General features: G+C 40.8%; 1 protein-coding gene across 5 annotated transcripts in view; it reads right to left on the reverse strand.

The window, feature by feature from the left end:
- zgc:110366 (uncharacterized protein LOC550476 homolog) overlaps positions 1–25,870 on the reverse strand; it is a 113,309-nt gene that overhangs the window by 23,887 nt on the left and 63,552 nt on the right. For all 5 annotated transcript variants that reach the window (XR_007955970.1, XR_007955969.1, XR_007955972.1 and 2 more), the window contains exons 4-5: positions 16,349–16,440; positions 695–877 (exon numbers count right to left, since the gene is read on the reverse strand). Coding sequence is in view for 1 of the 5 variants with exons in the window: in XM_052011475.1 (XP_051867435.1) it covers positions 695–877; positions 16,349–16,440 (275 nt within the window). In the remaining 4 variants the exon portion in view is untranslated. The remainder of the gene's footprint in view (positions 1–694; positions 878–16,348; positions 16,441–25,870) is intronic.

Below are 25,870 nucleotides of genomic sequence, written 5' to 3' on the forward strand. Positions count from 1 at the left end.
CGTGGAATAGATTTTAAAACTGAAGTACCCAGTGTCAGTTACTCTTGCTCAGATATAGCAGTGAAACACAAATGTTACCTTTCTCTAAATGGAAAACAACATACTCAATTATAACAGCATAATATCTGTTGTTCACCACTCTGATGTTTGTTTTTCTGAAGCTCTAAGTGAAACAGCCAATTTAGTGTTAATTATGGACCAGTTTTTTTTCCTTTGACAAGATCTTACCCATCATAAAATGAGGCAAACTAGCCCAAATTAATTACACGTTGGTCCTTAGAATCAGGAGATATATGGGGGCCACTTTCCCCTGCAGGTTTGAACTAAAATTCCAGTGTTGAATATGTACATAATCCTAATCACAATAGTTTGAAAGTAATAGGCAGTCAGCCATCAACTCACATCTTTGATCTGGAGCTAGTTTGGCATCGATAATGGCAATCTCCAGTCTTGAGGCAGTTTCTAGTAATTTTTATGTAACCACTTACTTAAGGAGAAATATCCAAAATAGAGATAACCCTAAATAAAATTAAACACTTAAAAATTGAATTATCACTAATTTTCTTAACAATCAAAACTACTGATGAGTTTTGAGTCACGATTAAACTACAGGTTTGCTTCTGCAAGCCTGAAAAAGGTTGACAATAGCAAATCAGAATACTTTTTCTGAAGAACACCAGGAATTTGGCCTTACTTGTATGCTCCAGCGTATACAGATTTGAGCAGGTGTGCAGTTATATTTCTCTGCCTTTTTGATGATATCGGGGTGTAACAAAGCCAAGCCTTTAGCCAGAGGGCAGTATCCTTCAAAAACTATTCCTTGGCTCCTGCAGTAGTCCACCAGCTCCTGGGGCTTCTGGAAAGGATGATATTCAACCTGTGCAACATATCAACAGAATGAAAATCTGTAGTGCACTGCAGTATTACACAGCCAGATCTTGGGTCTATGGATTAAATATTTAACTTTTGTTAAACGTTGTGCTAAATTTAAGCACTGTATAATAAAAATGACATTAAAATCCAACACAACCTTGTTAATTGAAAATGCTTTTATTTTATTTGGGTTGGTTGCTTTTTCACTTTACTGGGTGCTCCCTTACAGTGTGCAATTAAGTTAGAGATTGACAGTCTAATGATCATGTCTTCGGTTTTGAACTATTATTCTGTAACTGACTTGACAGGCTGTATTCACGTTTGGTCATGAGTCCACTCTTGGTTATTTTCATGAAGTAGTATCTTGCTTTAGCTCAACTAGGATGCGCTATTAACCATGGAAATACATCACCAACTTGAAGTAAAATGCAAAATCATATTAGTGGCTAGATCAGCTGTTCTGTGATTATGACAAATGAAAGACCAAACCAACCAAAGTATAAACCATAAAATGTCCTTTACATTTACAAACTACAATGATTCAATAACCATAAACTCCGTAGACTTTTTTGTGTTGAGGATTAGTTGGGCCAAATATTTTGCTCTTATTTGTTGTGCTGTTTTCAAGTTGCCTCTCTGCCTCCCTATCCCTTTTCTGTTCTGCATTCCACCCCTTCCCCCCACCCCCGTTTTGCTTTTATCCATTTCTGTCTCGATGTTCTTCTTTGCTTCAATCCTATCAGGTGGGTGGCATTGTCTGCTGGCAGCTGCTCAGGGTATAGACTACAATTTCTAATGGTGGCCTTGAAGAGGAGCAGGGATCATGTGATTTGGAGGTCTCATCATCTTCCTCCCCAGCTTCTTCCCCCTCCTACACTATATACTCTCTTCATCATATCTATCAGACTGCCTGTTCTTTTCAAGCCTGCATTGTCTTTTCATCTTTGAGCACTGGCAGGACCTTTAGGACTTGTATCTTAAAATCACAAAATTTTGTTTTCTGTCAATATAAAGTGGATGCTCACAATTTCACAATCATTTCAATTGTAAAATCTGGGACAAAATCTTAAGGGAGAATGAAGCTTCTGTTGTTATTGAGCATCCATTCACTTCACTGAAAGGAACTCCTTGTTATATTAATGAACGTGCACTTTAGTTTCCCATAATCAAAACAATACATTTTTAATAGTTTGCTTAGAGCACATGTCCCTAGCTAGACAACACTATTCATGTATTAAGCAGTTTAATGTATTTATGACTGGAGTAGCTAAATTACACATGCGAGGATTTCTAACACCATAGAATTCTACTGCTTTGCCAAGAAACATCCTGCTCTCCTTCTACAGAACACATTGTCCGCCCAGACAACAATAATCTGGCCAACATTCAGCTTTCACTTAGTGCTAATCAAGCTTGAGGGCCAAGTGCAGGCAAGAAACAAAAAGTGGCATGGAAAAACAATTACCAACAGGAAAAGAGTTCACAAAGCAGACACATCCAGGACAGTAACTTTCCCAGTATTATGACTGGAACTTCAGTGTGATATCAGGAGCAAAATTTGGAGAACTGGGAAGATGCTTGCAGTTGTCAAATGTTTTGTCTCAACTCAGCATCATGAGTTTATTCTTTTCTCCATTCCTCTAAGATGGCACACCAGGAAAACAGAGCTTTCCACTGGGATGGGGGAGTGCATGCAATATGACATACAATATATCATAATTGTATGGTTTGGGCTGGATGGACTTGTAGGTCTCTTCATCTGTATCTTTTGTACATAAACCTCCATACACAGGAAGTAATGTGCAAGAGATGTATTTAGTGAACTAGATAGCTTCATTTACTGGGTACTTTCAAGTACCTCATATCTAGGAAGTAAAATGCAGAAATTAATAGTCTTGGGTGAAATGAAGATATATCCCCTTCTAAAGACAAATAAGTGGTGTTTGCATGATATAAAATGAAAGTGACTATAGAAGTGACTATTGAAAGTAAGAAATAACCTTGGATTAAAAGAAACTGCTGTTATTTCAGAAAGAAAAAGATCTAAAGTTAAAATAGGGATTATGGGAAATATCTATTTTCACTTGAAAAGAGAAAGGTTCTTGGGAAGACAACTTACATCTACACCCAAGATGTCAATTTTACTCCACAGGTTTGACGGTGTATTTCCACCACTGCCCACTCCAATTTTTGGAAATGTTATAACCTTCAAAGATCTAAGCACTTTTTTTCCATCCTGAGTTTTTCCCTTCACTATTTTTACCTGTATCTTCAGCATTGAAACTCCCTCTTTATTCTATATCTCCCTTTCCTCTGTTAAGACGCTCCTTAAAACCCACCTCTTTGATCAAGCTTTTGGTCATAAACCCTCATATCTCTGAATGGGGCAAAGCATCCAAACTGTATTTGACAATGCTGCTGTGAAGCACCTTGGGACAGTTTTGCAATATTAAAGGTATTTTATCAATGGAAGCTGTAATTGTTGTAGCCATCTTCTCTTCTTGGGTAGAATCCTGAGAGTGAGAATTACTTGTTTCCATGCCAGTTCTGTGGGTTCTGAGTAAGCTGATGAGGCCAGTGTAGGACTTGCATATCCTTGCTCAATCTCTGAATGTTTGCATATACAGGCATCTGTACTGCTGCCTGATGCCTGAATTTGGGGTGACTTTGGTTCTGGGGTGGAGGCTTCATGGTTGAACAGATTCCCATTTGTACCGTAGATTGGTTTTACTCCAGCAGAAAACTTTTTGGATACGAGCTACATGATTGCAGTGAGAAAAATTTAAGAAAAATGTTGAGGTGATGATGCAGATTATGTCTAAAGTGGATCCACTGATGATGATCATGGCCCGTATGTCATTACAAAGCAGCCATGGCATGGACATGAATCTCTGCAGGCTGCCAAATTTGAGAAGAATCCTCCATAGTCCCTCTTAACTGACAGAGCCAAAGGCTTTCGAGAGTTCAAAAAGGCCACTGTGAGATTATGCTCTTTACTGCCAGTCTCTTGGAGTTGAAATGTGGTGAAGGTTATGTCCACTGAGGCTCACGATGCACGGAATCTAAACTGCAGTTCAGGGAGCAGCTCTTCAGCCACTCCAGGAGGAGATAGTTGTGGAGGACCCGGTGGTGCCCTCCCCTCTGGCAGAGGGTAGGGAAATCTCTCTGTGATTTCTGCAACCAAATTTCTCCTTCCTTGACAATGGTCACAATAATGGTGTCTTTTAAATCTCCAGGCATTTTCTCCTCTTCCCGGATGGAGCAAGACATTCACTGCCAAGTTTTACAACTTCAGCAGAATCACTGCCTGCTCCTGAGGCATTGTTTCTCAGTTGCCTTATGACCTTTTTGATCTTGCTGGTCAAGAATGGTGGCTAGGCCAGACCAGAGAGTTTGTGGTGGGTTGGAGTTGTGGGGTTTCATTGAAGAATTCCTTCCAATGGCTGACTGCTTTTTTGTCCTTGATATTTTCCATCTGTTCTCCATAAGGTGGGCCCTAAGGTGTTTGAGGTAAAGAGACCCTGAAACGCTTAAGAATTCATACATGCCATAAATATCAGCATTGCTTCTAGCCCCATCTGATCTTTATATCTCCTCATGATGGTGGGGGATGCCAGTTCATAGAGCAATCCCATTCCTGCAGTAATTTTCCCTGCAACCTATACTCCTCACAGTCCCATCTAGGGGCAATTTACAGCAGCCAACTAACCTACCAACCTGCATGTCTTTGGGATGTGGGAGGAAACTGGAACATTTGGGGAAACCTTTGAAGGGTTTCTTCCAATCGCCAACTGCTTTTCTGTCCTCTTGTTCTGCAAACTCCACACAGACAGCACCGGAGGTCAGGGGTGAACCTGCGTTGCTGGAGCTGTGAGGCAGCAGCTCTATCAGCAATGATACTGTGCCACCCCTTTAGATCAAAGGTTTTCTATTAGAGCTGAAGCTACAGGTGCCTGTTCAGCACAGTGGAGCTTCCAATAAAGAACAACTTACATTTGAATTTAAGTATCTCGTGATTATTTTCTTCAAATGAGTCCTGGTGTTTACTGCTAGAGAAGCTAAGGGTCTCTTCACAGGTGCTAAATATGGTGCACCTTAGGACTCCCCATGCGTGAACTCTCCACTCCATAATTTATTTAATGACTTATCTGCAGCTTTAATTTCTTGCTTTGCCTGGTCATTGGTTCCAGTATAATTTAACAAGTTCTGGTGCCTGGATCAGAAGTGTTGCCAAGAGGTCTATTTCTGGTCTCACTAACGGAGTGCAGAAAGTGGAATGGAGGATCCATCTTGTTCCATCCTAAATCTAGCTGATCTAGAATTTGCCTTACATTTTGGGTATGGTAGATTGGGGAACTTTGCTCAATGGGATCAAATGGATAGGCAATGGATATTATTTAAAGAATATGTAATAAGTAATGAAGCATAATAATCACTCATTTATGCCTGCACAGAAATGTCAGGGAAGATGGCTCAAACATGGATTACAAGGAAAATTAGGGATTAGATCTAAAGAGAAAACGTACAAAATTGCCAGGAAAAGCAGCAGGCCTGGGAATTGGGAACAGTTTAGAATTCAGCAAGGGAAGACAAAAAGATTGATAAAGAAGGGGAAGATGAAGAGAACATAAAAACTGACTGTAAAAGCTTCTATAAATTTGGAAGAGCTAGAAGATTAGCAAAGCCAAATGTAGGTCCTCTTCTGTCAGGAAAAAGAGGAAATCATTATTGGGAACCAAGTGGCAGGACAACTAAATATAAATGTTAGTTCTGTGTTCACAAAGGAGGACACCTACTTAACCTGCCACATATATTGTACAACCAAGGATCTAGTAAGAGGAAGAAACTGGAGGACATCAGTATTAGTAAAGAAATAGTGCTCAGAAAATTAATGGAGCTAAAGGCTAACAAATCCCTAGAGCGTGATAATCAACCACCAGAGTACTGAAGCAAGTGGCTTTGGAATTACCAGAATCTATTATACAAGATGTAATAATACAACACATTAACAGGATTGGACAAAGCCAGCTGGTGGTTGTTGAAGAGAAATAGTGCTCATTTTTGAAGATGTAATTAGTAGGATAGATAAGGGAGACCCTGTGGATGTGGTGAATTTGGACATTCAGAAGGTTTTATGATAAGGTCCCACATAAGAGGTTAGTATGCCAAATAAATGCTCATTGAATTGGGGTAATATATTGGGGAGTAGCAATAAACAGGACCTCTTTCTGATGGCAGTTAGTGACTAGCTGCAGCACTCAGAGCTGCAGCACTCAGAGCTTGGCCCCCAGTTGTTTTCAATATATACAGTGGCATGCAAAAGTTTGGGCACCCCGGTCAAAATTTCTGTTACTGTGAATAGCTAAGCGAGTAAAAGATGACCTGATTTCCAAAAGGCACAAAGTTAAAGATGACACATTTCTTTAATATTTTAAGCAAGATTACTTTTTTATTTCCAACTTTTACAGTTTCAAAATAACAAGAAAGAAAAAGGGCCTGAAGCAAAAGTTTGGGAACCCTGCACGGTCAGTACTTAGTAACACCCCTTTTGGCAAGTATCACAGCTTGTAAACGCTTTCTGCAGCCAGCTAAGAGTCTTTCAGTTCTTGTTTGGGGGATTTTCGCCTATTCTTCCTTGCAAAAGGCTTCTAGTTCTGTGAGATTCTTGGGCTGTCTTGCATGCACTGCTCTCTTGAGGTCTATCCTCAGATTTTCGATGATGTTTAGGTTGGGGGACTGTGAGGGCCATGGCAAAACCTTCAGCTTGTGCCTCTTGAGGTAATCCATTGTGGATTTTGAGGTGTGTTTAGGATCGTTATCCTGTTGTAGAAGCCATCCTCTTTTCATCTTCAGCTTTTTTTTACAGACGGTGTTATGTTTGCTTCCAGAATTTGCTGGTATTTAATTGAATTCATTCTTCCCTCTACCAGTGAAATGTTCCCCGTGCCACTGGCTGCAACACAAGCCCAAAGCATGATCGATCCACCCCCGTGCTTAACAGTTGGAGAGGTGTTCTTTTCATGAAATTCTGCACCCTTTTTTCTCCAGACATACCTTTGGTCATTGCAGCCAAGAAGTTCTATTTTAACTTCATCAGTCCACAGGACTTGTTTCCAAACTGCATCAGGCTTGTTTAGATGTTCCTTTGCAAACTTCTGATGCAGAATTTTGTGGTGAGGACACAGGAGAGTTTGGAGAAAGAAGGGTGCAGAATTTCATGAAAAGAACACCTCTCCAACTGTTAAACACGGGGGTGGATCGATCATACTTTGGGCTTGTGTTGCAGCCAGTGGCACGTGAACATTCCACTGGTAGAGGGAAGAATGAATTCAATTAAATACCAGCAAATTCTGGAAGCAAACATCACACAGTCTGTAAAACAAAAAGCTGAAGGTGAAAAGAGGATGGCTTCTACAACAGGATAACGATCCTAAACACACCTCAAAATCCACAATGGGCTACCTCAAGAGGCACAGGCTGAAGGTTTTGCATGGCCCTCACAGTCCCCCGACCTAAACATCATCGAAAATCTGAGGATAGACCTCAAGAGAGCAGTGCACGCAAGACGGCCCAAGAATCTCACAGAACTAGAAGCCTTTTGCAAGGAAGAATGGGCGAAAATCCCCCAAACAAGAACTGAAAGACTCTTAAGCTGGCTGCAGAAAGCGTTTACAAGCTGTGATACTTGCCAAAAGGGGTGTTACTAAGTACTGACCGTGCAGGGTGCCCAAACTTTTGCTTCGGGCCCTTTTCCTTTTTTGTTATTTTGAAACTGTAAAAGATGGAAATAAAAAAGTAAGCTTGCTTAAAATATTAATGTGTCATCTTTAACTTTATGCCTTTTGGAAATCAGGTCATCTTTTACTCGCTTAGCTATTCACAGTAACAGAAATTTTGACCAGGGGTGCCCAAACTTTTTCATGCCACTGTATCAAAGATGTGGATGAGGGAACTAAATGTAACATCTTTGTTTGCAGATAACAAGTTGGCTAAATACATAGCAAATACATTACAGTGTGGCTACATATGTGGTTATCCATTTTGGTTCTAAAAACATAAAGATAGATTATTATCTGAATGGTGAGAGATTGGGAGGGGTGCAGATCTGGTGTAAGGTCTGTACACCGGTCACTGGAATCAAGCATACAGTCTTTTTACTGCTTGCTGCACCTGAATGCTTGGTCTTTATTGCAAAAGGATTTGAGGAAAGGAGGATGGATCTCTCTTACTGGCGGTTTACAATACCTTGGTGATGCCCCTTAAGGAGCTTTGTATGCTGTTTTTGTGCGTTGTTATGCTGCTTATCTGAGGAACAACGTTCTTACCTTTAGGGCAAACAACAAAGTTTACTAGACTGATTCTTGATATGGCAGCGCTAATGTTTTAAGACTGATTGGGTCAACCAGGCCTGATTTCACTGGAGTTTATAAGAATGAGAGGAGATCTCATAGAAACCCATAAAATTCTAAAAAGATTAGACAGACTAGATGCAGAGAGGATGTTCATTATGGCTGGGAATCCAGAAACAGGGATCACAGTTTTAAGATACATGGTATTCCTTTTTGAACCCCCGAGATCAGGAGAAATTCCTTCAGGCTCAGAGGCTGTGGAACATATTAAATTCTGTACCACAGAAGACAATGGAGGCCATGTCACTGAATTTCTTCAAGAGGGAGGTTGATTTGTTTCTTAATGTGAAAAGGATCAAGAGAAATGGGCAGAAAACAAGAACAGGGTACTGAAGTAAATGATTAGCATTGATCATATTGAACGGTGGAGCAGGCCTGAATGGCCTATTTTTGCTCCTATTTTCCGTGTTTCTATGTTAGATTGCTACGTTACATCTCAAATGTGATAAGGTTTTCTGCTTCCACTACCTTCAGGCAATGTGTTCCAAACTCTAACTACTTTTGGGTGAAAATTTCTTTTCCTAATCTCTCTACCAACCAACTTATGTCTTTGTCCCTGCTTATTAACCTCTCTCCTTAGGGAAATAGTTTCTTCCTGTTCAGGCCTCTTATAGTTTTGCACACCTCAATTATATCTCCTGTCAGTCCCCTATGTTCCAAAGAAAACAACCCCAGTCTAGACAGTCTCTCCGTATAACTAAAATAGTCAAAATCGAGCAAAGCCTGATCAGTTGCACCTAAGGCAACTGATGGAAGACATTCTGCTACTTTGTCTATCTGGTGCATCCATTGGTAACCATCTTTTATGTGTTAACTTCAGTAGATTTTAACTGCTTTTTCTGAGGACATTACAGAACCTCCACTTCAAATAAATTCACTGGGTGCTACAGGTTATAATTCTAACACTTTTCAAAATACTTTTAAAAGAAAACTTTTCAAAGGAGATAGTTTTGGTACTTTGTAAACAAACTGATTATTTTTTTGTAATTTAATCTGTAAGAGCGGACGATACACATTCTCCAGTGGCAATCAGTTGTGAATGTGTTACTTACAAGTACTCCTCCCTTTTCCTTTTCCTCTCAGTGACTCACTCTAACAGACTTTGGGGTGTATTTACGTTTTCTATCTGAGCAACTGTGAGAAAGATCTATTAGATTTGCTCTCATTCTGTCATAATAATAATCATCCAGGATATTAACTGTTAGCAATCACCTTGTGGCTTGGTTAACAGTAAACCATTGTTATTTTTCCATAGGTTGATCTTCTGTGACACTGCACAGGGGGATTCATAAACAAGTTGTTGTCAGGTGGAGTTAAAGACCATGAGATACTTAGGTCACATTTTAAAGTCACATTTTCTGTTATATTCATACTTCCATCATAAATGTTTATGTTCACATTAATGACGCAAACTACTTATGTACTTGCATCTGTGGTTATTTTACCTCCAAGCTTATAGTCATGCTAAACAATAACAACAGCTTGCACTTCTGTAGCATTTTAAAATATGGTGAGACATTATAAGGCATACACAGGAGCACTATTGAACAAAATTTGAAACCAAAGTATGGAGATATTTCCAGCTTTCCTTACAACGTTGGAGGAGGCCGTCTGGTCCATCAAGTCTGTGGTATTGGTATTGGTTTATTATTGTCACTTGTACCGAGGTACAGTGAAAAGCTTGTCTTACAAACCGATCGTACAGGTCAATTCATTACACGGTGCAGTTACATTGAGTTAGTACAGAGTGCATTGAAGTAGTACAGGTAAAAACACTAACAGTACAGAGTGAAGTGTCACAGCTACAGAGAAGGTGCAGTGCAATAAGGTGCAAGGTCACAACAAGATAGATCATGAGGTCATAGTCCATCTCATTGTATGAGGGAACCGTTCAATAGTCTAATCACAGTGGGGTAGAAACTGTCCTTAAGTCTGGTGGTATGTGCCCTCAGGCTCCTGTATCTTCTACCCGATGGAAGAGGAGAGAAGAGAGAATGTGCTGGGTGGGTGGGGTCTTTGATTATGCTGGCTGCTTCGCCAAGACAACGAGAGGTAAAGGCAGAGTCCAAGGAGGGAGGCTGGTGTCTGTGACGCACTGGGCTGTGTCCACAACTCTCTGCAGCTTCTTGCGGTCCTGGGTGGAGTAGTTGTCGTACCAAGCCGTGATACCTCCTGATAGGATGCTTTCTATGGTGCATCGGTAAAAGTTGGTGAGAGTCAAAGGGGACAAACCAAATTTCTTTAGCCTCCTGAGGAAGTAGAGGCACTGGTGAGCTTTCTTGGCCATGGCATCTATGTGATTTGACCAGGACAGGCTGTTGGTGATGTTCACTCCCAGGAACTTGAAGCTCTCAACCCCCTCGACCTCAGCACCATTGATGTAGACAGGTGCATGTACACCGCCCCCTTTCCTGAAGTCAAAGTCCTGAAGTATGCTGACTCGCAGAGTAACTTCATGTTGTTCCTGTAACCTATTCTCCCTATATCCCAATAATTAACCCCAGATTCTACCACTTACTTATACACTAGGGCCAATTAACCTACCAACCCACACGTCTTTGGAATGTGGGAGGAAATCAGGGCACCTGGAGGAAAATGCACATGGTTATGGGGAGAACATGCAAACTCCACACAGACAGCACCAGAGGTTAGGATTTAATCCAGACTGATAAAGACAGAAACGTAGACACAAAAAATTCTGGAGATGCTGGAATCTGGAGCAATACACAAAAAGTGCTGGAGGAACTCAGCAGGTCAGGCAGCATCCATGGAGGGAAATAAACAGTTGACGTTTTGGGCCGAGACCCTTCATCAGCACTGGAAAGGAAGAGGGCAGATGCCAAAGTAAGAAGTTGGGGGGAGGGGGTGGAGCACACGCAGGCAGGGAGGGAATAGGTGAGTTCAGGTGATAGGTGAGAGAGGGAAGGTAGGTGGGTGGAGGAGGGGGGAGAAGATGTAATAAGCTGAGAGGTGATAGGTAGAAGAGGCAAAGGGCTGAAGGAGGAGGAATCTGGTAGGAGAGGGCAGTGGACCATGGAACAAATGATGGGGGAGGGGAGGAGAGGAGATGGGCAGGTCATCAAGGTGGGGGAAGGGAGCCATAGGAATAAAGGAAGACAAAGGAGTTGGGGGGGGGGGGAGAAAAAGGGGTGGATTTACCAGAAGTTAGAGAAATCGACGTTGAGGCCATCAGGTTGGAGACTCCCAAGGCGGAATATGAAGTGTTGTTCCTCCAACCTGTGCCTGGCCTCAACGTGGCAGTAGAGGAGGCCATGGATAGATATGTCAGTATGGGAATGGAGTGAAGAATTGAAGTGGGTGGCTACTGGGAGATCCTGGCTGTTGGGTCGGACAGAGCAAAGGTGCTTGACGAAGCAGTCACCCAATCTGTGTTGGGTCTTACTGATGTACAGGAGGCCGCACTGGGAGTACCAGATGCAATAAATGACACCCTTGGACTAACAGGTGAAGCGCTGCCTCACCTGGAAGGATTGTCTGGGACCCTGAATGGTGGTGAGGGAGGACGTGTAGGGACAGGTGTAGCACTTGGTGCACTTGCAGGCATTAGTGCTGGAGGATTATCATTGGGGAGGGATGAGTGGACAAGAGAGTCGTGGAGAGAGTGGTTCCTGCGGAAAGTGGAGGAGGGGGGAGGGGAAGATGTGCCTGGTTGTTGGATCCCATTGGAGGTGGTGGAAGTTGCGGGGAATGATGTGTTGGATACAGAGGCTCGTAGGGTGGTAGGTGAGGACAAGGGGAACCTTGTCCCTGTTATGTTGGTGGGGGGAGGGGGTGAGGGCAGACGTGCGGGAAGTGGAGGAGATACAGGCAAGGGCAGCATTGATGGTGGTGGAAGGGAAACCCTGGTCACTGAAAAAGGAGGACATCTCTGATGTCCCAGAATGGAAAGCTTCATCACGGGAACAGATGTGGTGGAGGCAGAGGAACTGGGAGAAGGGGATGGAGTCCTTACAAGTTTCAGGATGGGAAGAGGTGTAGTCAAGATAACTGTGGGAGTCAGTGGGTTTGTAGAAGATGTCTATGGTTAATCTGTCTCTGGAGATGGAGACAGAAAGATCCAGAAAGGGGAGAGAGGTGTCAGAGATAGACCAAATGAATCTGAGGGCAGGGTGGAAGTTGAAGGCAAAGTTGATGAAATTGATGAGCTCAGCGCGGGTGCAGGAAGCAGCCCCATTGCAGTCATCAATGTAGTGGAGAAAGAGTTGGGGAGTGTTACCAGTGTAGGCTTGGAACGTGGACTGTTCCACATAGCCGACAAAGAGGCAGGCATAGCTGGGGCCCATGCGAGTGCCCGTGGCTACACCTTTAGTTTGGAGAAAGTGGGAGGAGCCGAAAGAGAAGTTGTTAAGGGTGAGCACCAGTTCTGCCAGATGGAGGAGGGTGGTGGTGGAGGGGAACCAGTTGGGTCTATTATTGAGAAGGAAACAGAGAGCCTCAAGGCCTTCCTGATGGGAGATGGAAGTGTCCATGGTGAAAATGAATCGGTCAGGGCTGGGGAACTGGAAGTTGTTGAAGTGATGGAGGGCATGCGAGGTGTCACGGACATAGGTAGGAAGGGACTAACCCAAGGGGGACAAAATGGAGTCAAGATATACTAACATACTAACTCTGCAAATGTGCCGGCCAGACACTAGAACAAATAACCTCAAAAACTAGATCAAGGAGATGGATTTTAAAAGGCATCCTAAATGAGGATAGAGAGGCACAGAGGTTAGGAAGGGAATGCCAAACTCTAGGCCTTGGTGGTGGAAGATATCACCATCAATGGTGCAATGATTAAAATCAGGGATGTGCAAAATTCCAGGATTGGATCACCACAGATATCTTGGAGGGCTGAAGGAGGTTACAGAGACAGGGAGTATAGAGGCTATGAAGAGTTTTGAAAACAAGGATAAGAACTTTAATACTTTGGTCTTACTGGATGGGGAGCAATGAAACTCAGTGAGCATGAGTTGGACTTGGTGCAAGTTGCCTTATGGCTCCAAAGAAATCATGTGTGCCTGACACCTATTTTACGACCTGCTGTCAGATTTGCATCCTTAATTCAGTCAGTAAAATGTACTTGAGCTTAAGCAGCAGAAGTTAAAGTGCCCATTAGAGTCTGTTGAAGAATGGATATGTTTCTTACATTTTACTGACTGCAACACTAAGCCAGAAGGGAAGAGAGTTCTTTTTGTAACTCCACAGAGAAACTCATCACTGCCAGGCTGCACTGCACTCTAGACTCCCACCCATCCACCACCAATCCACCACAACTTTTTAAAAATAAAAAGTAACCTGGTGGATACAAAATATAATCACAGTAATGAGGTGACAAAGGAGAAACAAATTATAAATGTGGATATTTATAACCAGATCAAGTTGACACAAGTAGTACAAGAAAAGGAAATTAAAATGAATGAATACAAAATGTATACGAATACAATTTTTTGAATAAGAGTAAATAGACTTGTAGCTGAGAAGGGATAGATGCAGCAGTTCAAAACTGGGCATCCATGAGGTGCTGTGGACCGACAGCAACAGCAGAATTGTATTCTGCAATAATCCATAAACCTCGCAGCTTTGCTCTACCTCACTCTATCACTACTATCAATCCAGGGGCCAACCTTCATTCAATCAAAACTGTCATGAAGCATGGTAAGTGCAGCATTAGAGATACTTAACAATGAATTACCCACCCACCTCACGACGCTATAACGTGTGCACTAAACAGCAAAAGAACTAAGTGGTCTCACAACCAAAGGATCACATCAAAGCTCTGCAGTACTGTTACATCCTGCTGTGAATGGTGGTGGACAATTAAAGGGCTAACAGCAGGAAGTGACACTAAGAAGATCCTTATCCACATTGACAGCAGAGGCTCAAGGACATGGCTGAAGCTTTTGCAATCATCTTCAGCCGTAAGTGCTAGGTGGATGAACCATCTAACCCTCCTCATGTGCTGTCCACCATCATAGCAAGCAGCTCAACACCATTTTTTAAGAGCAACTTTAGAACAGAAGAGGGTAGGAAGAAATTTAATTGAGGTCTGTAAAATAATGAGGGGCCCATACAGAGTAAGTAGGTAAACTTACTTCCCTTAGCAGAGGTCACAAACCAGGAGGCATAGATTTAAAATAATTGGTAAAATAATTAGAAGGGAGATGAGTAAATTTTCTTCACCAAGAGCATGATAGCAAACTGGGACATGCTACCAGAAACAGTGAAAAAGGCAGAAACCCTCAATGTATTTATAAAGCATTTGGAGGCATATTTGTGTACAGCACTATATGACCATTGAGCTAGGTAGCTCCTTTTAGACTTGCACAGCTACAATGAGCCAAATGGCCTCATGTATATCATAATCTTTCTATTGAAGTGGTTAACTTTTTAAAATTATTCCTTTGTTTGCTTTGTTGATAATTGGGATAAACCCCCATCATTTCACAGTGCTGTTTCAACATACCCTGAACAATTGTGCTTTCTAGAGAAATTAAATTGAGTTAGTAATTAGTCTGCATCATGCTGATTTCTTCTGACCTAGTGCTAAAAAAATTTCAAGCATCTGACAGTCTGCAAACTACCCTAGCCAAAATCTAACCTCCAAATGACCAGACATCCCTTTGACAACAGTTAACTTTATGGCCTTTGAATACTACAATACATCTTGCATTACATGGAATAACACTGCAGCTGATGTAAAACACTATTTTATCACTTTGCCTGTAAACAAAATAATGAAGTAAATCCTCATGTCATAAGCAATACTGACAGGAACTCAATCTAGGTGTATTTTATGTAGCACGTAGGAACACAGCTACATAAAATATGCCCAACAGTTTATTATTAGTAAAACATAAACTAAGTTAATATAGCAGATTTCATTTGCCTCAGAACTACTACAGAACAAAGTGATTTAACTCAGTCTCTGGAAAACAGTTTAACAGTAGTATATTATTCTGTTAATTACATAAACTTGACAAATAACTCTGACTACATCTTCCAACTTTCAGCAGTAACCATTTATCGTGGAAGTAAAATTATATATACCAGAAAGTAACATACATCCTCTTGTAAATAGAACAAAAATAAATAAAAACAAAAACAGGAAACTGGGATTCCCTCAGCTTTCACAGCTTACATTTGAAATGGCTAGCAACATATCACAAATAAATAACTGAACTCTCTATCTATCACAAGTAAATTCTACACAATGGAGGTTAACTGTTTCAGCCACTTTAATAGGGGTGACTTTGTGTAGTGCTGTTTTTGTTTGAATTGCATAAATTCCGTAAATTAGAAAAGGAGATACCTTAATTAGTACAGTATATCTCAGTCATGTCCAGCTATTGCCTTTCATAATTCAGGACTTTTGAATGCAAGGATTGAGCTTTTACCATACTCCTGATTCACAATGGCACTGAAATTGAACTTCATCACAATATGTAAGACTGCAGTGCTATGCAAAGTACCTGCTCCCTGATTGCCCCTAACCAACTCATCAACGTAATAGCAAAGGTACTTTGAAGCTCAAAGCAAGTAACCTGAAAGAATTATATGACAATTTAACTTTGATCACCTTGATAGTTTGAAACCACAGACAAAATATTTCAGAAGTAACATGTTGCAGGATAAACCAATATGTTGTCTTTGAACATACCTCTATCCATCCGGGTTGGCAGATGGCCATAGTTTCCCAAAATATACCTGGCCACTAAGACAAGTCCTTGTGCAGTGTTTATATGGTGGCTAACTGGTGTTTTTTAATAGCCATACGAATTGATTGGGTTGGAGATTCGCAATGTAGATCATGGACAAAAATGTTTTCGGAAGATCTTTTTTTAAAATATACCCTAAGGGAACAATATATTAAGGCCAAACAATCAAGATTTAGGAAGAATAAATATCTTGAAGTCTTGTTTGAGACTTCATGTTCATGCAAAAATTTCCTCAAGAGAAGAAATTGGGTGTAATAGGACAGATTGTACGTGATTTGCAGTATGACCAAACTTCCTTTCTTTCTATGCATGCATATGATCTTGCATTAAGTGCATTCAGACTCTCACCTGATTGACATGTGGGATGATGTCACAGTCTTCCTTCAGCTGCTCTAAATGAGAAATGAGGAAATTGCTCACTCCTATGGATCGACATAGCCCTACAAAAAGCAACATGAGAGACAATAATGCCAGAGAATTAGTTACATATCAGAGGATATCCTGAATTTAGAATACTTTACAGGATGATAAAGGTGCAGATGCACAAGTGCTTGGATAAAAGGAACTTTCAGAGAAGACCGGGAACCCCATTAGTGAAAACTTTAACTAGATAACATAGTCTTAAATGCCTGTTCCATCAAACCACATAAGGAAACAGTTTTCTAATACAAACATACTGCAACTCCCTAGTGAATAAGAGCCTCAAGTTGAGTGCTGGGAAAATCTAATGAGGCATAAGTGAAAAAACAAGCAGAAATGCGTCAGCATCAAAAGAAGGAAACTTTGTGTTGCGCTGCTTGCCAAATTTATAGGGAACTGCAACAAATAAGAAGGTCACAGGGAAGGGCACAGAGTTCTTAACAAGCACTATTCCATTGTCTGTATGATGGTACTAATTATGGAGAATAATATGCAACAACATCTTAATAGTACATGTTCTGACTGCAAGGTACTAAGGTGCAAAGTTTAATTGTAAATAAAAAGACCAATGACTTAAAAGGATGCACAATATTACTTTTAGCAAGATTAAGATAAGATATCTTTATTAGTCACGTGTACATCGAAACACAGTGAAATGCATCTTTGCGGAGAATGTTCTGGGGGCAGCCCGCAAGTGTTGCCACACTTCCAGCGCCAACATAGCATGCCCACAACTTCCTAACCCGTACGTCTTTGGAATATGGGAGGAAACACACGCAGTCACGGGGAGAACATACAAACTTCTTACAGACAGCGGCTGGAATTGAACCCGGGTCGCTGGCACTGCAATAGCGTTATGCTAACCACTACACTACTGTGTAATGGGCAAATAAGCAACATAATGTTTGTGCATTCAGCGAAATGGCAATTGAGAAAATCCCAGTCTTGAGCACAGGTGTGTAGTGGAAACTTTGGTTTTCCTACTGAAGGATAGTTTGAGGTTTTGCATCTTTTGCACAATTTACTTTGTAGAAGTACAATGTAAACTTTGTGTTTAATATACTTATTGAACACTGAATATGCCAATTTACTGGCTAACACTATGTTGAAAATCCCTAATCCTTGATGTGATATTCTTAGAGAAGCTTAGTTTAAGGGTTCGATTCCCATCGCTGTCTGTAAGGAGTTTGTGTGTTCTCCTGTGTCTGCGTGGGTTTCCTCCCACATTCTAAAGACGTACGGGTAGGTTAATTTGGGGGTTTAAAATGGGCGGCATGGACTCGTTGGGCTGGAAGGGCCTGTTACCACGCTATAAATAAAATTTTTTAAAAAACTATAAATCTGAAATTATAAAGAAAGGAAACATATTGTCAACATCCTAAAGAGAAAAACAAATTAATGTTTCAGACCTGGTGATGATTCTCATTCAAACCATTAATCTATTTCTCGCCTTGAGATCTAACTGACCTGCTGGGTATTGTTAGCACTTTCCAGTTTAAAATAAACATTATTTGGAATCACTGCATAATCATATGTTCACATAATCATATGTTCACAATGTTCACATATTTATCTTTCTTTCTTCATGCTGGTGTTCAATTTCATTGCATATTTGGAGTAACCCGGAAGTTCATGGATCTCATTTCTGACCACCTTGTTCTGCTTTCCATTGGTTTGGAATAAAGTTTTTATTGAAGACAAAAACTTATGGAACTCTTAGTGGTCCTGCAGAGTAATGGAAGCATGGTGTGGTATCAAGGTGGATATCATGAGGAAGGTCCCAGATTCAATCCTGATCAGAACTGCATTAGCTAATTTCTAGTAAATGAGAATCAAAAAAAGAACTGCAGAAGCTGGATATTGAAAATAATACAGAAAGTGCTAGAAACTCAGCAAGCCTGGCAGCATCTGCAGAACTCTGTTTCTCTTTCTACCAATTGTGCCTGATCTGTTGAGCGATCCTAGCATTTTCTGTTTTCATTAGCTGATCTCCTCCCATACAAGAATGCTGTGTTCCTGGTAAAGAGGAAACTAAACTGTTGGGTCTCCCAGTCTTCATAACAATTTAGTGACATCTTCTGGAAAGCTAGTCCATTCAGATCAGATTGAGGTTAGAACTCCTCTCTGGTTGGACTTGGACCTTGGATCAAGAATTGAGTGAGGCATCACAGGGCTATAAAGTCCAGTATATCATACTTCACTGAGAATCACAGCTTTCAGATGAGGAAATTATACTCAACTGGTTGGGCTCCTTTGGCCTGATGTTCATTTTCTGGTTTTGCTCCTCCAAAGTTTATCCCGTAAGTGTTTCTGATATGCGAGTCCTCATTCTCAATTATTTTGTCAAGCTAGTTTAATATCTCCATGAGACTTGTGGAATGTGGAAGTCATGCCATGGCAAACTGCTATCTTCATTAGTTAGCAAGTTTGAGTTGAAAAATACTTTGTACAAATATGGTTTGACATTATTACAATTAGAAAGTTGCATCATAATAATACCTCCCATTTGAGGGTCAGATCCAGCTACCTACAAGTAGCCAAAGAAAACACAATCTGTACATTTACATTTGATTGATTAAACGTTTTGAGTAACACTGATTTTATGGGTGAGCCTATATTAGACTCAAAGTGCAAACCTGCATATGTTTCATATTGTACAGCTACAGAATATTTTAGAAAATCCTTAAAGCTGTCAGCTGATTAAGATGGCATCTGAGGCATTTGCATGCAGCTAGAGGGATGGAAATATACAGTACTTACAGATTTGATACCTAGGGAGCATCATTTAGAATAACAAAAAATAGAATGGAACCTGGATTCTGTCACGGGTTCATCAAACAGAGGTGATGAATGTCATCTTTGTGTGACAGAAGCCTCCGACGGGAAGTCCATTAAGGAAGACTGCTGCAGAGGTGACTTCTGCAAAACATCTTTTGATAACAACTGTGTGTCTAACATTATCAGGACTAACTTAGCCTGACTTGCCTGGTTGGAATGGCAAGAACGTGATTGCAGTAGCCTCCAGAACCTTAATCGCTCTGTTCCATCTTTGCTACCATCTTGTCTGCACCCAGCTTTCAGTGAAAAGATATCTGTCTGCAGATGAATTAATGCTCCTAATGCAGGGTCATGTGGTATCATTAGGACTTTCATGGACAGCTAGCTGGTGGAATGTAAGTGACACCTGGGAGTTAAAATAATCTGAGCTGCAAATTGATGACAGGCAGACGGGGAGATAAATAGGCACTGTAACTTCCTCAAAATCCATTCCCAGTTAAAATCAGCCCTTATGTACCCAAGGATAATGCACAAGATGTCATTCAAGATAAAAACTGTAAGAATAAAAAATTGCAAAGACTGGTTCCTTTTTTCTCTTTCAATGGAATCAAAACCACGGTATTTTATCAAATACCTTTTTTATTACCTTATTGCACAGCTGCTCTCCCTTGATTATGAAAGGAGATCACAGTTGAATTGCTGAATTTGAATAATCTTTATTTGTGAATTGAAACAGCAATTTTTCATGAACCAACTCTAGTCTAGCCACTCTGGTTTGAAATTCCCAAGCCTTATTGTCACATACTTAACTTGCATTTTTAACATTAATGAATAATTACTTTGGTCCTATCCCTCCACAACATTACAATGAAGGGACTGTGTTGCAAAAGCTCTGTTGGGTGAATCATCCACAGGACTCACATACAAGTAAAGACGAAATTATGGACAGATTTACTATTGAGGCCCTAAAAAACTGAATTAACTGAACAGTATATTCAAAGGACTTAATGTGTGATCTGTCTGGGGGCTCGAGACACAAGTGATTGCATCCAAAAATTATTTTCCGCTTTTTAGAGAGGGCATGCGAGGAAGAACTTACTTCACCAAGACTTCCTAGGTAAAGACTGCCCTTCTCAGAGAGTCAGAGAGCACAGAAACAGGCCCTTCAGTCCACTACATCCAATGATGACCATCGATTACCCACCTATACTAATTCCATTTGCCAGCATTTGATCATCTAGATGCTTTGTAAGTGTTGTGAGAGTACCCAGGTCTAATACCCACTCAAGCAATGTGTTCCAGATTCTATCCATTATCTACGTTAAAAATAAATTCTCCCTTAGAGCACCTCTAAACTTCTTCTTCCTTATTCTAAACCTATGCCCTTTGCTTTTTGACCTCTTATGGGGAAATGTTTACTACTATATACCCAGAGTCTGTCCCTCATAATTTTGTAAACCTCATTCAGGTTCCCCCTCAGCCTCCTCCACTCCAAGGAAAACAAACACAGCCTCTTCATCCTCTCCTCATAATAGAAATGTTGCATACTAGGCATTATCTTGGTGAATCTCCTCTGTACCCTCTTCAGTGCAATCATATTCTTCCTGTAGTGTGGCTTCCAGCACTTCAGTTGTGGCCTAATCAATGTTTTAGAAAGTTGCAAGATAACCTCTTGGCTCTTGTATTCAATTCCCCAGCTAATGAAGCCTAGTACCCTGTATACATTCTCACCACCTAATCTACTACTTTCAGGGATCCTTGGACTTGTATGCCAATGCCTTGCTATTCCTCAAGATTCCCTAGGGCCCTACCATTCATTGCATATGTCTTACCCTTAATAGTCTTCTCAAAGTGTACCACCTAGCACTTATCAGATTTAAATCCAATCTGCCATTGCTCCACCCATTTGACCAACTATCTACATCTTTCTGTGAGGCTATCCTGCTCATGATCAACACCACCACCAATTTTTGTATCACCTGCAAACTTACTGATCATACTTCCTACATTCACATCCAAATCATTAATATATACTGTATGACAAACATTAAGGAATCCAGCACTGATCCTGGTTGTATACCATTGGTCACAGGCTTCCCATCACAAAGACAACTCTCCACCATCACCCTCTGCCTCCTATTACCAAGCCAACTTTGGATCCAATTTGTCAGCCTTTGATCCCACGTGATTTAACCTTATGGACCAGTCTCTCATGTGAGACCTTGCCAAATACACTACTAAAGTACACGTCGACCACAGCAATTGCATTACCCTCATAAACATATTTTGTTATCTCTTCAAAAAAATTCAATCTAATTAGTCAGACAGGATCACCCCCTAAAAAAGCCATGCTGACCATCTTTGATTAAACCCTTCCTCCCCAGCTAAGTTGTTATCCCCTTCTCATTGCTTTTGCACATATCCTGACCATCTAGTAACTATGCCACAAGGCTCAAGTCCATTGCAATTTTTGGCTCTTTTCAAATGCTCATTATTTTGTCCTCTGGATACTTGACATGCTAATCAGATCGCCAAAGAAAGATGCTGCACGTTCTGCCAACTACGCCTTTTCAATACAAGAGTAAACAGCAACGTCAGACTCTGGTCAAAATTAGCTTAAAGGCACAATGTGGATGGCTGTTGAAGATCACCATTTTCCTTTATCAAATAAAAGTATAAGGGACAGATTGGGTGCAGCTGTTAAAGGGAAAAAACACCATCTGAAAAGCAGGAAGTGTTTAAAAGCGAGGTGGTAAGAGTTCAGAGGCAGCATGTCACTTAAGGGTAAGAGGCAAAGATGTTAAGTTTAGGGAACCTTCGTTAACTAAGGATATTGAAGGTTTGATCATGGAAAAGATATGTCAGGTATAGGAAATTAGTATTGAATGAGTCACTTAAGGTTTCTCGGGTATATAGGAAAAAAACTTAAGAAAGAAATTAAGAGGGCAAAAAGGGGACATGAAATGACCTTGGCAAATAGAAAACCAAGGCGAATCCTAAAACCTTTCATGTGTACAGATGGTCCCCAGGTTACAGCAGGGTTCTGTTCCTCTGAGCTGAACTCCCAGGTGGCAGAAGATGCCTGCAGCAGCCAGCAAATCCATACTGCCAATCTCTCAAATGCTCGTTTGTATGTACAGGCTATACATAGGTTGGGCATTCGTAAGGTAGGGAGAACCTGTATGTTAAAAGCAAGAGGGTAAGCTAAGGAAGGACTCCCCTCAGGGACCTGAGGGGTAATCTATGCATGGAGTAATGGGATATGAGCGAGGTTCTGAATGAATACTTCTCATCGATGTTCACCAGGGAGAAAGACGTGAACACTGGAGAATTAGAGGAGAAATACAGATGTGCTCCAGAAAATCAGTGTATTAGGAAGAGGAAGTGCTAGAAATATAGGAGCACAGCAGGGTGGATAAATCCCCAGGGCCTGATGGGATCTATTCTAGAATGCTAAGGAAAGCAAGGGAGAAGATTATCAGCGATCTTTGCATTTTTGTTAGCCACAGCCAAGGTACCAGAAGACTGGGGAATACCTAACGTTCTCTTCTTGTTCAAAAAGGGCATTGGGGATAAGCCTGGAAATTACAGGCTGGTGATCCTTGCATTAGTATTAGGGAACTTGTGGGAGAAGATTCTGAGGAACAGGATTTATGTTCACTTGGAAAGGTGGGGACTGATTTTCACAGGTGGATAGGGTAGTGAAAAAGGCATTTGATATGTTTGTCTTCATTGGCCGAGGTAATAAGAGTTGGTATGTTATGTTGCAGTTGTACAAAACATTGGTTAGACCAAACTGAGAGTATTGTGTACAGTTCCAGTTGCCACGCTATGTGAAGGATGTGGCAGCAACGGAAAGAGTGGAGAAGAGACTAACAAGAACGTTGCCTGGAATGGAGGGCTGGAGTTACAAGGAGAGATAGAATAGGCTGGGTGTATTCTCACTGGAATGTAGGAGGCTGAGGGATGACCTCAGAGGTCTTATAAAATTATGAAGCATGTAGGATAGAGAGTCAAAATCATTTTCCCAGGGCGGGGGTCACAGGTTTAAGGTGAGAAGGAGATTTGAGGGGTAGATTTTTCCACACAGAGTGTGGTTAATATCAGAAACAAGCTGCTGGAGGTAGGGTGGTGGAGGCAGATACATTTAAAAGACTTTTGGACAGGTACTTGGGTAGAGTCATAGAGTAATACAGCATGGAAACAGGCCCTTTGGCCCAACTCCTCCATGCCAACCAAGATGCCCATCTCAGCTAGTCCCATTTGCCTGCATTTGGTCCATATCCCTTTAAACTTTTAGAAAAGGTATAGAAGGATATGGGCCTAATGCAGGCCAGTAGGAATAGTGTACAGGCATCACAGTCAGCATGGAAGAGGTGGGCCAAAAGGCTATGTTTCTGTGCTGTACATTTCTATGATTCTTTAAATTTTTTTAAAAAATTTTATTTACAGTGTGGTAACAGGCCCTTCTGGCCCAGCGAGTCCGCACCGCCCATTTTAAACCCAAATTAACCTAGCCGTACGTCTTTGCAATGTGGGAGGAAACCGGAGCACCTGGAGGAAACCCACGCAGACATGGGAGAACGTACAAACTCCTTACAGACAGCGACGGGAATCGAACCCCGATCGCTGACGCTGTAATAGCATCGCGCTAACCGCTACGCTACCGTGCCACCCCTATAAACCCTACCTTAATTAAGTAGGGAAAGCCAAAGGCATTCCAGACATTAGCAACTGGGTTGTAAAATTTATGCACTATGTTCTGCAATGCAGTAGATATATTGCAGCCATGTAGCAAGTAGATGAAAAATAAATCTCAAGGAGTTCAACCTCAGATGACCTTAATATAGCCTATGTTGTGTGGTTTTACTGTGAAAAGAAATTAAGAGTTAGGTATCCCTGGGTTTTTTTTCTGGTTACCTAAGGGATCAGCATGTGAAATATACAGTAATTTTCTCCATTTGAACACAGCATGCCTGTTTCAACTGTAAGCTCAACCTTAGCTTAATTCAATATGCTCTGTGCATCTGGGAGATTTATTGCTTTGTTTAAAGTACTTTCCCATCTCCAATGATTTTTTTTAAACACTGTGTACTATTTCACCCCACTCAGAAAGGCTTAAGTTGATTGTATGGTTTTGCTCCAAATCCTTCACTTTGTTCTCAGACATTTTCCTTTCTAAGAATTGTATACATTGGCAACCTTCTGTTTATTTTATGGAGAGACTGGGATTCCCTCTTCACTCTGTGGAAATTTACATCAGTCTTTAGTAAGTTGTCTCCCACTATTGTTACTTATGCTTCAGGAAAAGCTACTGCTTTCCAATATGAATGCAGAGACCAGTCATCAGGATCAAACTTACTCAGTCAGAATCCTGAGTACTGGGAATGAAAGAAAAATGTGTTATTCTACACCGATAAAGTCCACTTTAAAGAATACAAAGTTTTGTTTCTGGACTGTGGTATTTGTTGCAATATAAGAAAAATATCAGCTAAATTGAGGACCCATTTACAGCTGTGCCAGAAGTTCTTTGAATGTTTTTTCCCTTGGTGTGAGTGGAGGGTGGGGAGAAGTAGTGGAGAGATATGTGTAAAGTAATCACCAAGAGATCATTAATATGCTGAACAGGGAATATCATTGAATTGCATTAATAAAACTACTTTCATAGTGAAAAGCAAGGAATCGTACAAATGTCTGTAAAATACTGCGTGTTAAAATGTGAATTTTCCAACACATAGTTCTCTCATATTCATCATTAAAGATCACTTCTATATGCATAATATTTCTCATTAACAAAGACTCTTCTTAACTCAAACAATCCCTGCTGTTTTCTTGCTGTTGAATCGCAAACTAAACACAAGCAGGCTGCGTGTTCAAGCTACAAACTAACAATCTGGTTTATTATTAGTTAAAAGTAAATATTAACACAAGGACACTACCCTGAGAAACTCCTGCAGAGATATCCTGTGGCTGAGATGATTAACCTCACAACCATCTTCTTTTATTCTAGATATAATTTCAACCAGCGGAGGATTCCCCCCGAATCCCATTGACTTCAGTTTAGCCAGGGTTTCTTGATACCATACTTGATCGAATGAAGCCTTGATGTCAAGGGCAGTTGCTCTCACTTCACCTCTGGAGTTCAACTCTCTTGTCCACGTTTGAACCAAGAATGAGTCAGAAGTCGACTGACTTTGGCAGAATCCAAACTGAGCTTATATCTTTAATCAAGCTTTTGATCATTGCATCTGCTCTCTCCTCTGATTTGGTCTCCAGTTTATCTTGTGGCTCTGTACAGCACTTTGGAATTATGTTCAATGTTAAAAAGAATGTACAAATTCAAATTGTTATTGCAGAATGTATGTTTTTTTATGTGATTAATCCAACCCTGGCTCATATCAACACTTAACATAATTAGAAGTTATTACCCCATCATTGTCTAAATCCCTCCTGATCAAAAAATCATATTCCTGATTAATTGTCTCTAATTGACTTGCTGCCCCTCTATTTTGGTATTCAAAAACATATTAAATATTACATGATAATCTAATGAGGCCATATGTATTGACAGTAGTTGATTAAAGTTCAAAATAGCTTGGAGGTTTTGCATTTGGGTGCCAACAGGGAAGTCACATATTTTCCATACAAGTGATGCTTATTCGGATACATGGA

The sequence above is a fragment of the Pristis pectinata genome, chromosome 3 (genome assembly GCF_009764475.1).
Source record: "Pristis pectinata isolate sPriPec2 chromosome 3, sPriPec2.1.pri, whole genome shotgun sequence".
Taxonomy (NCBI): Eukaryota; Metazoa; Chordata; class Chondrichthyes; order Rhinopristiformes; family Pristidae; genus Pristis; species Pristis pectinata.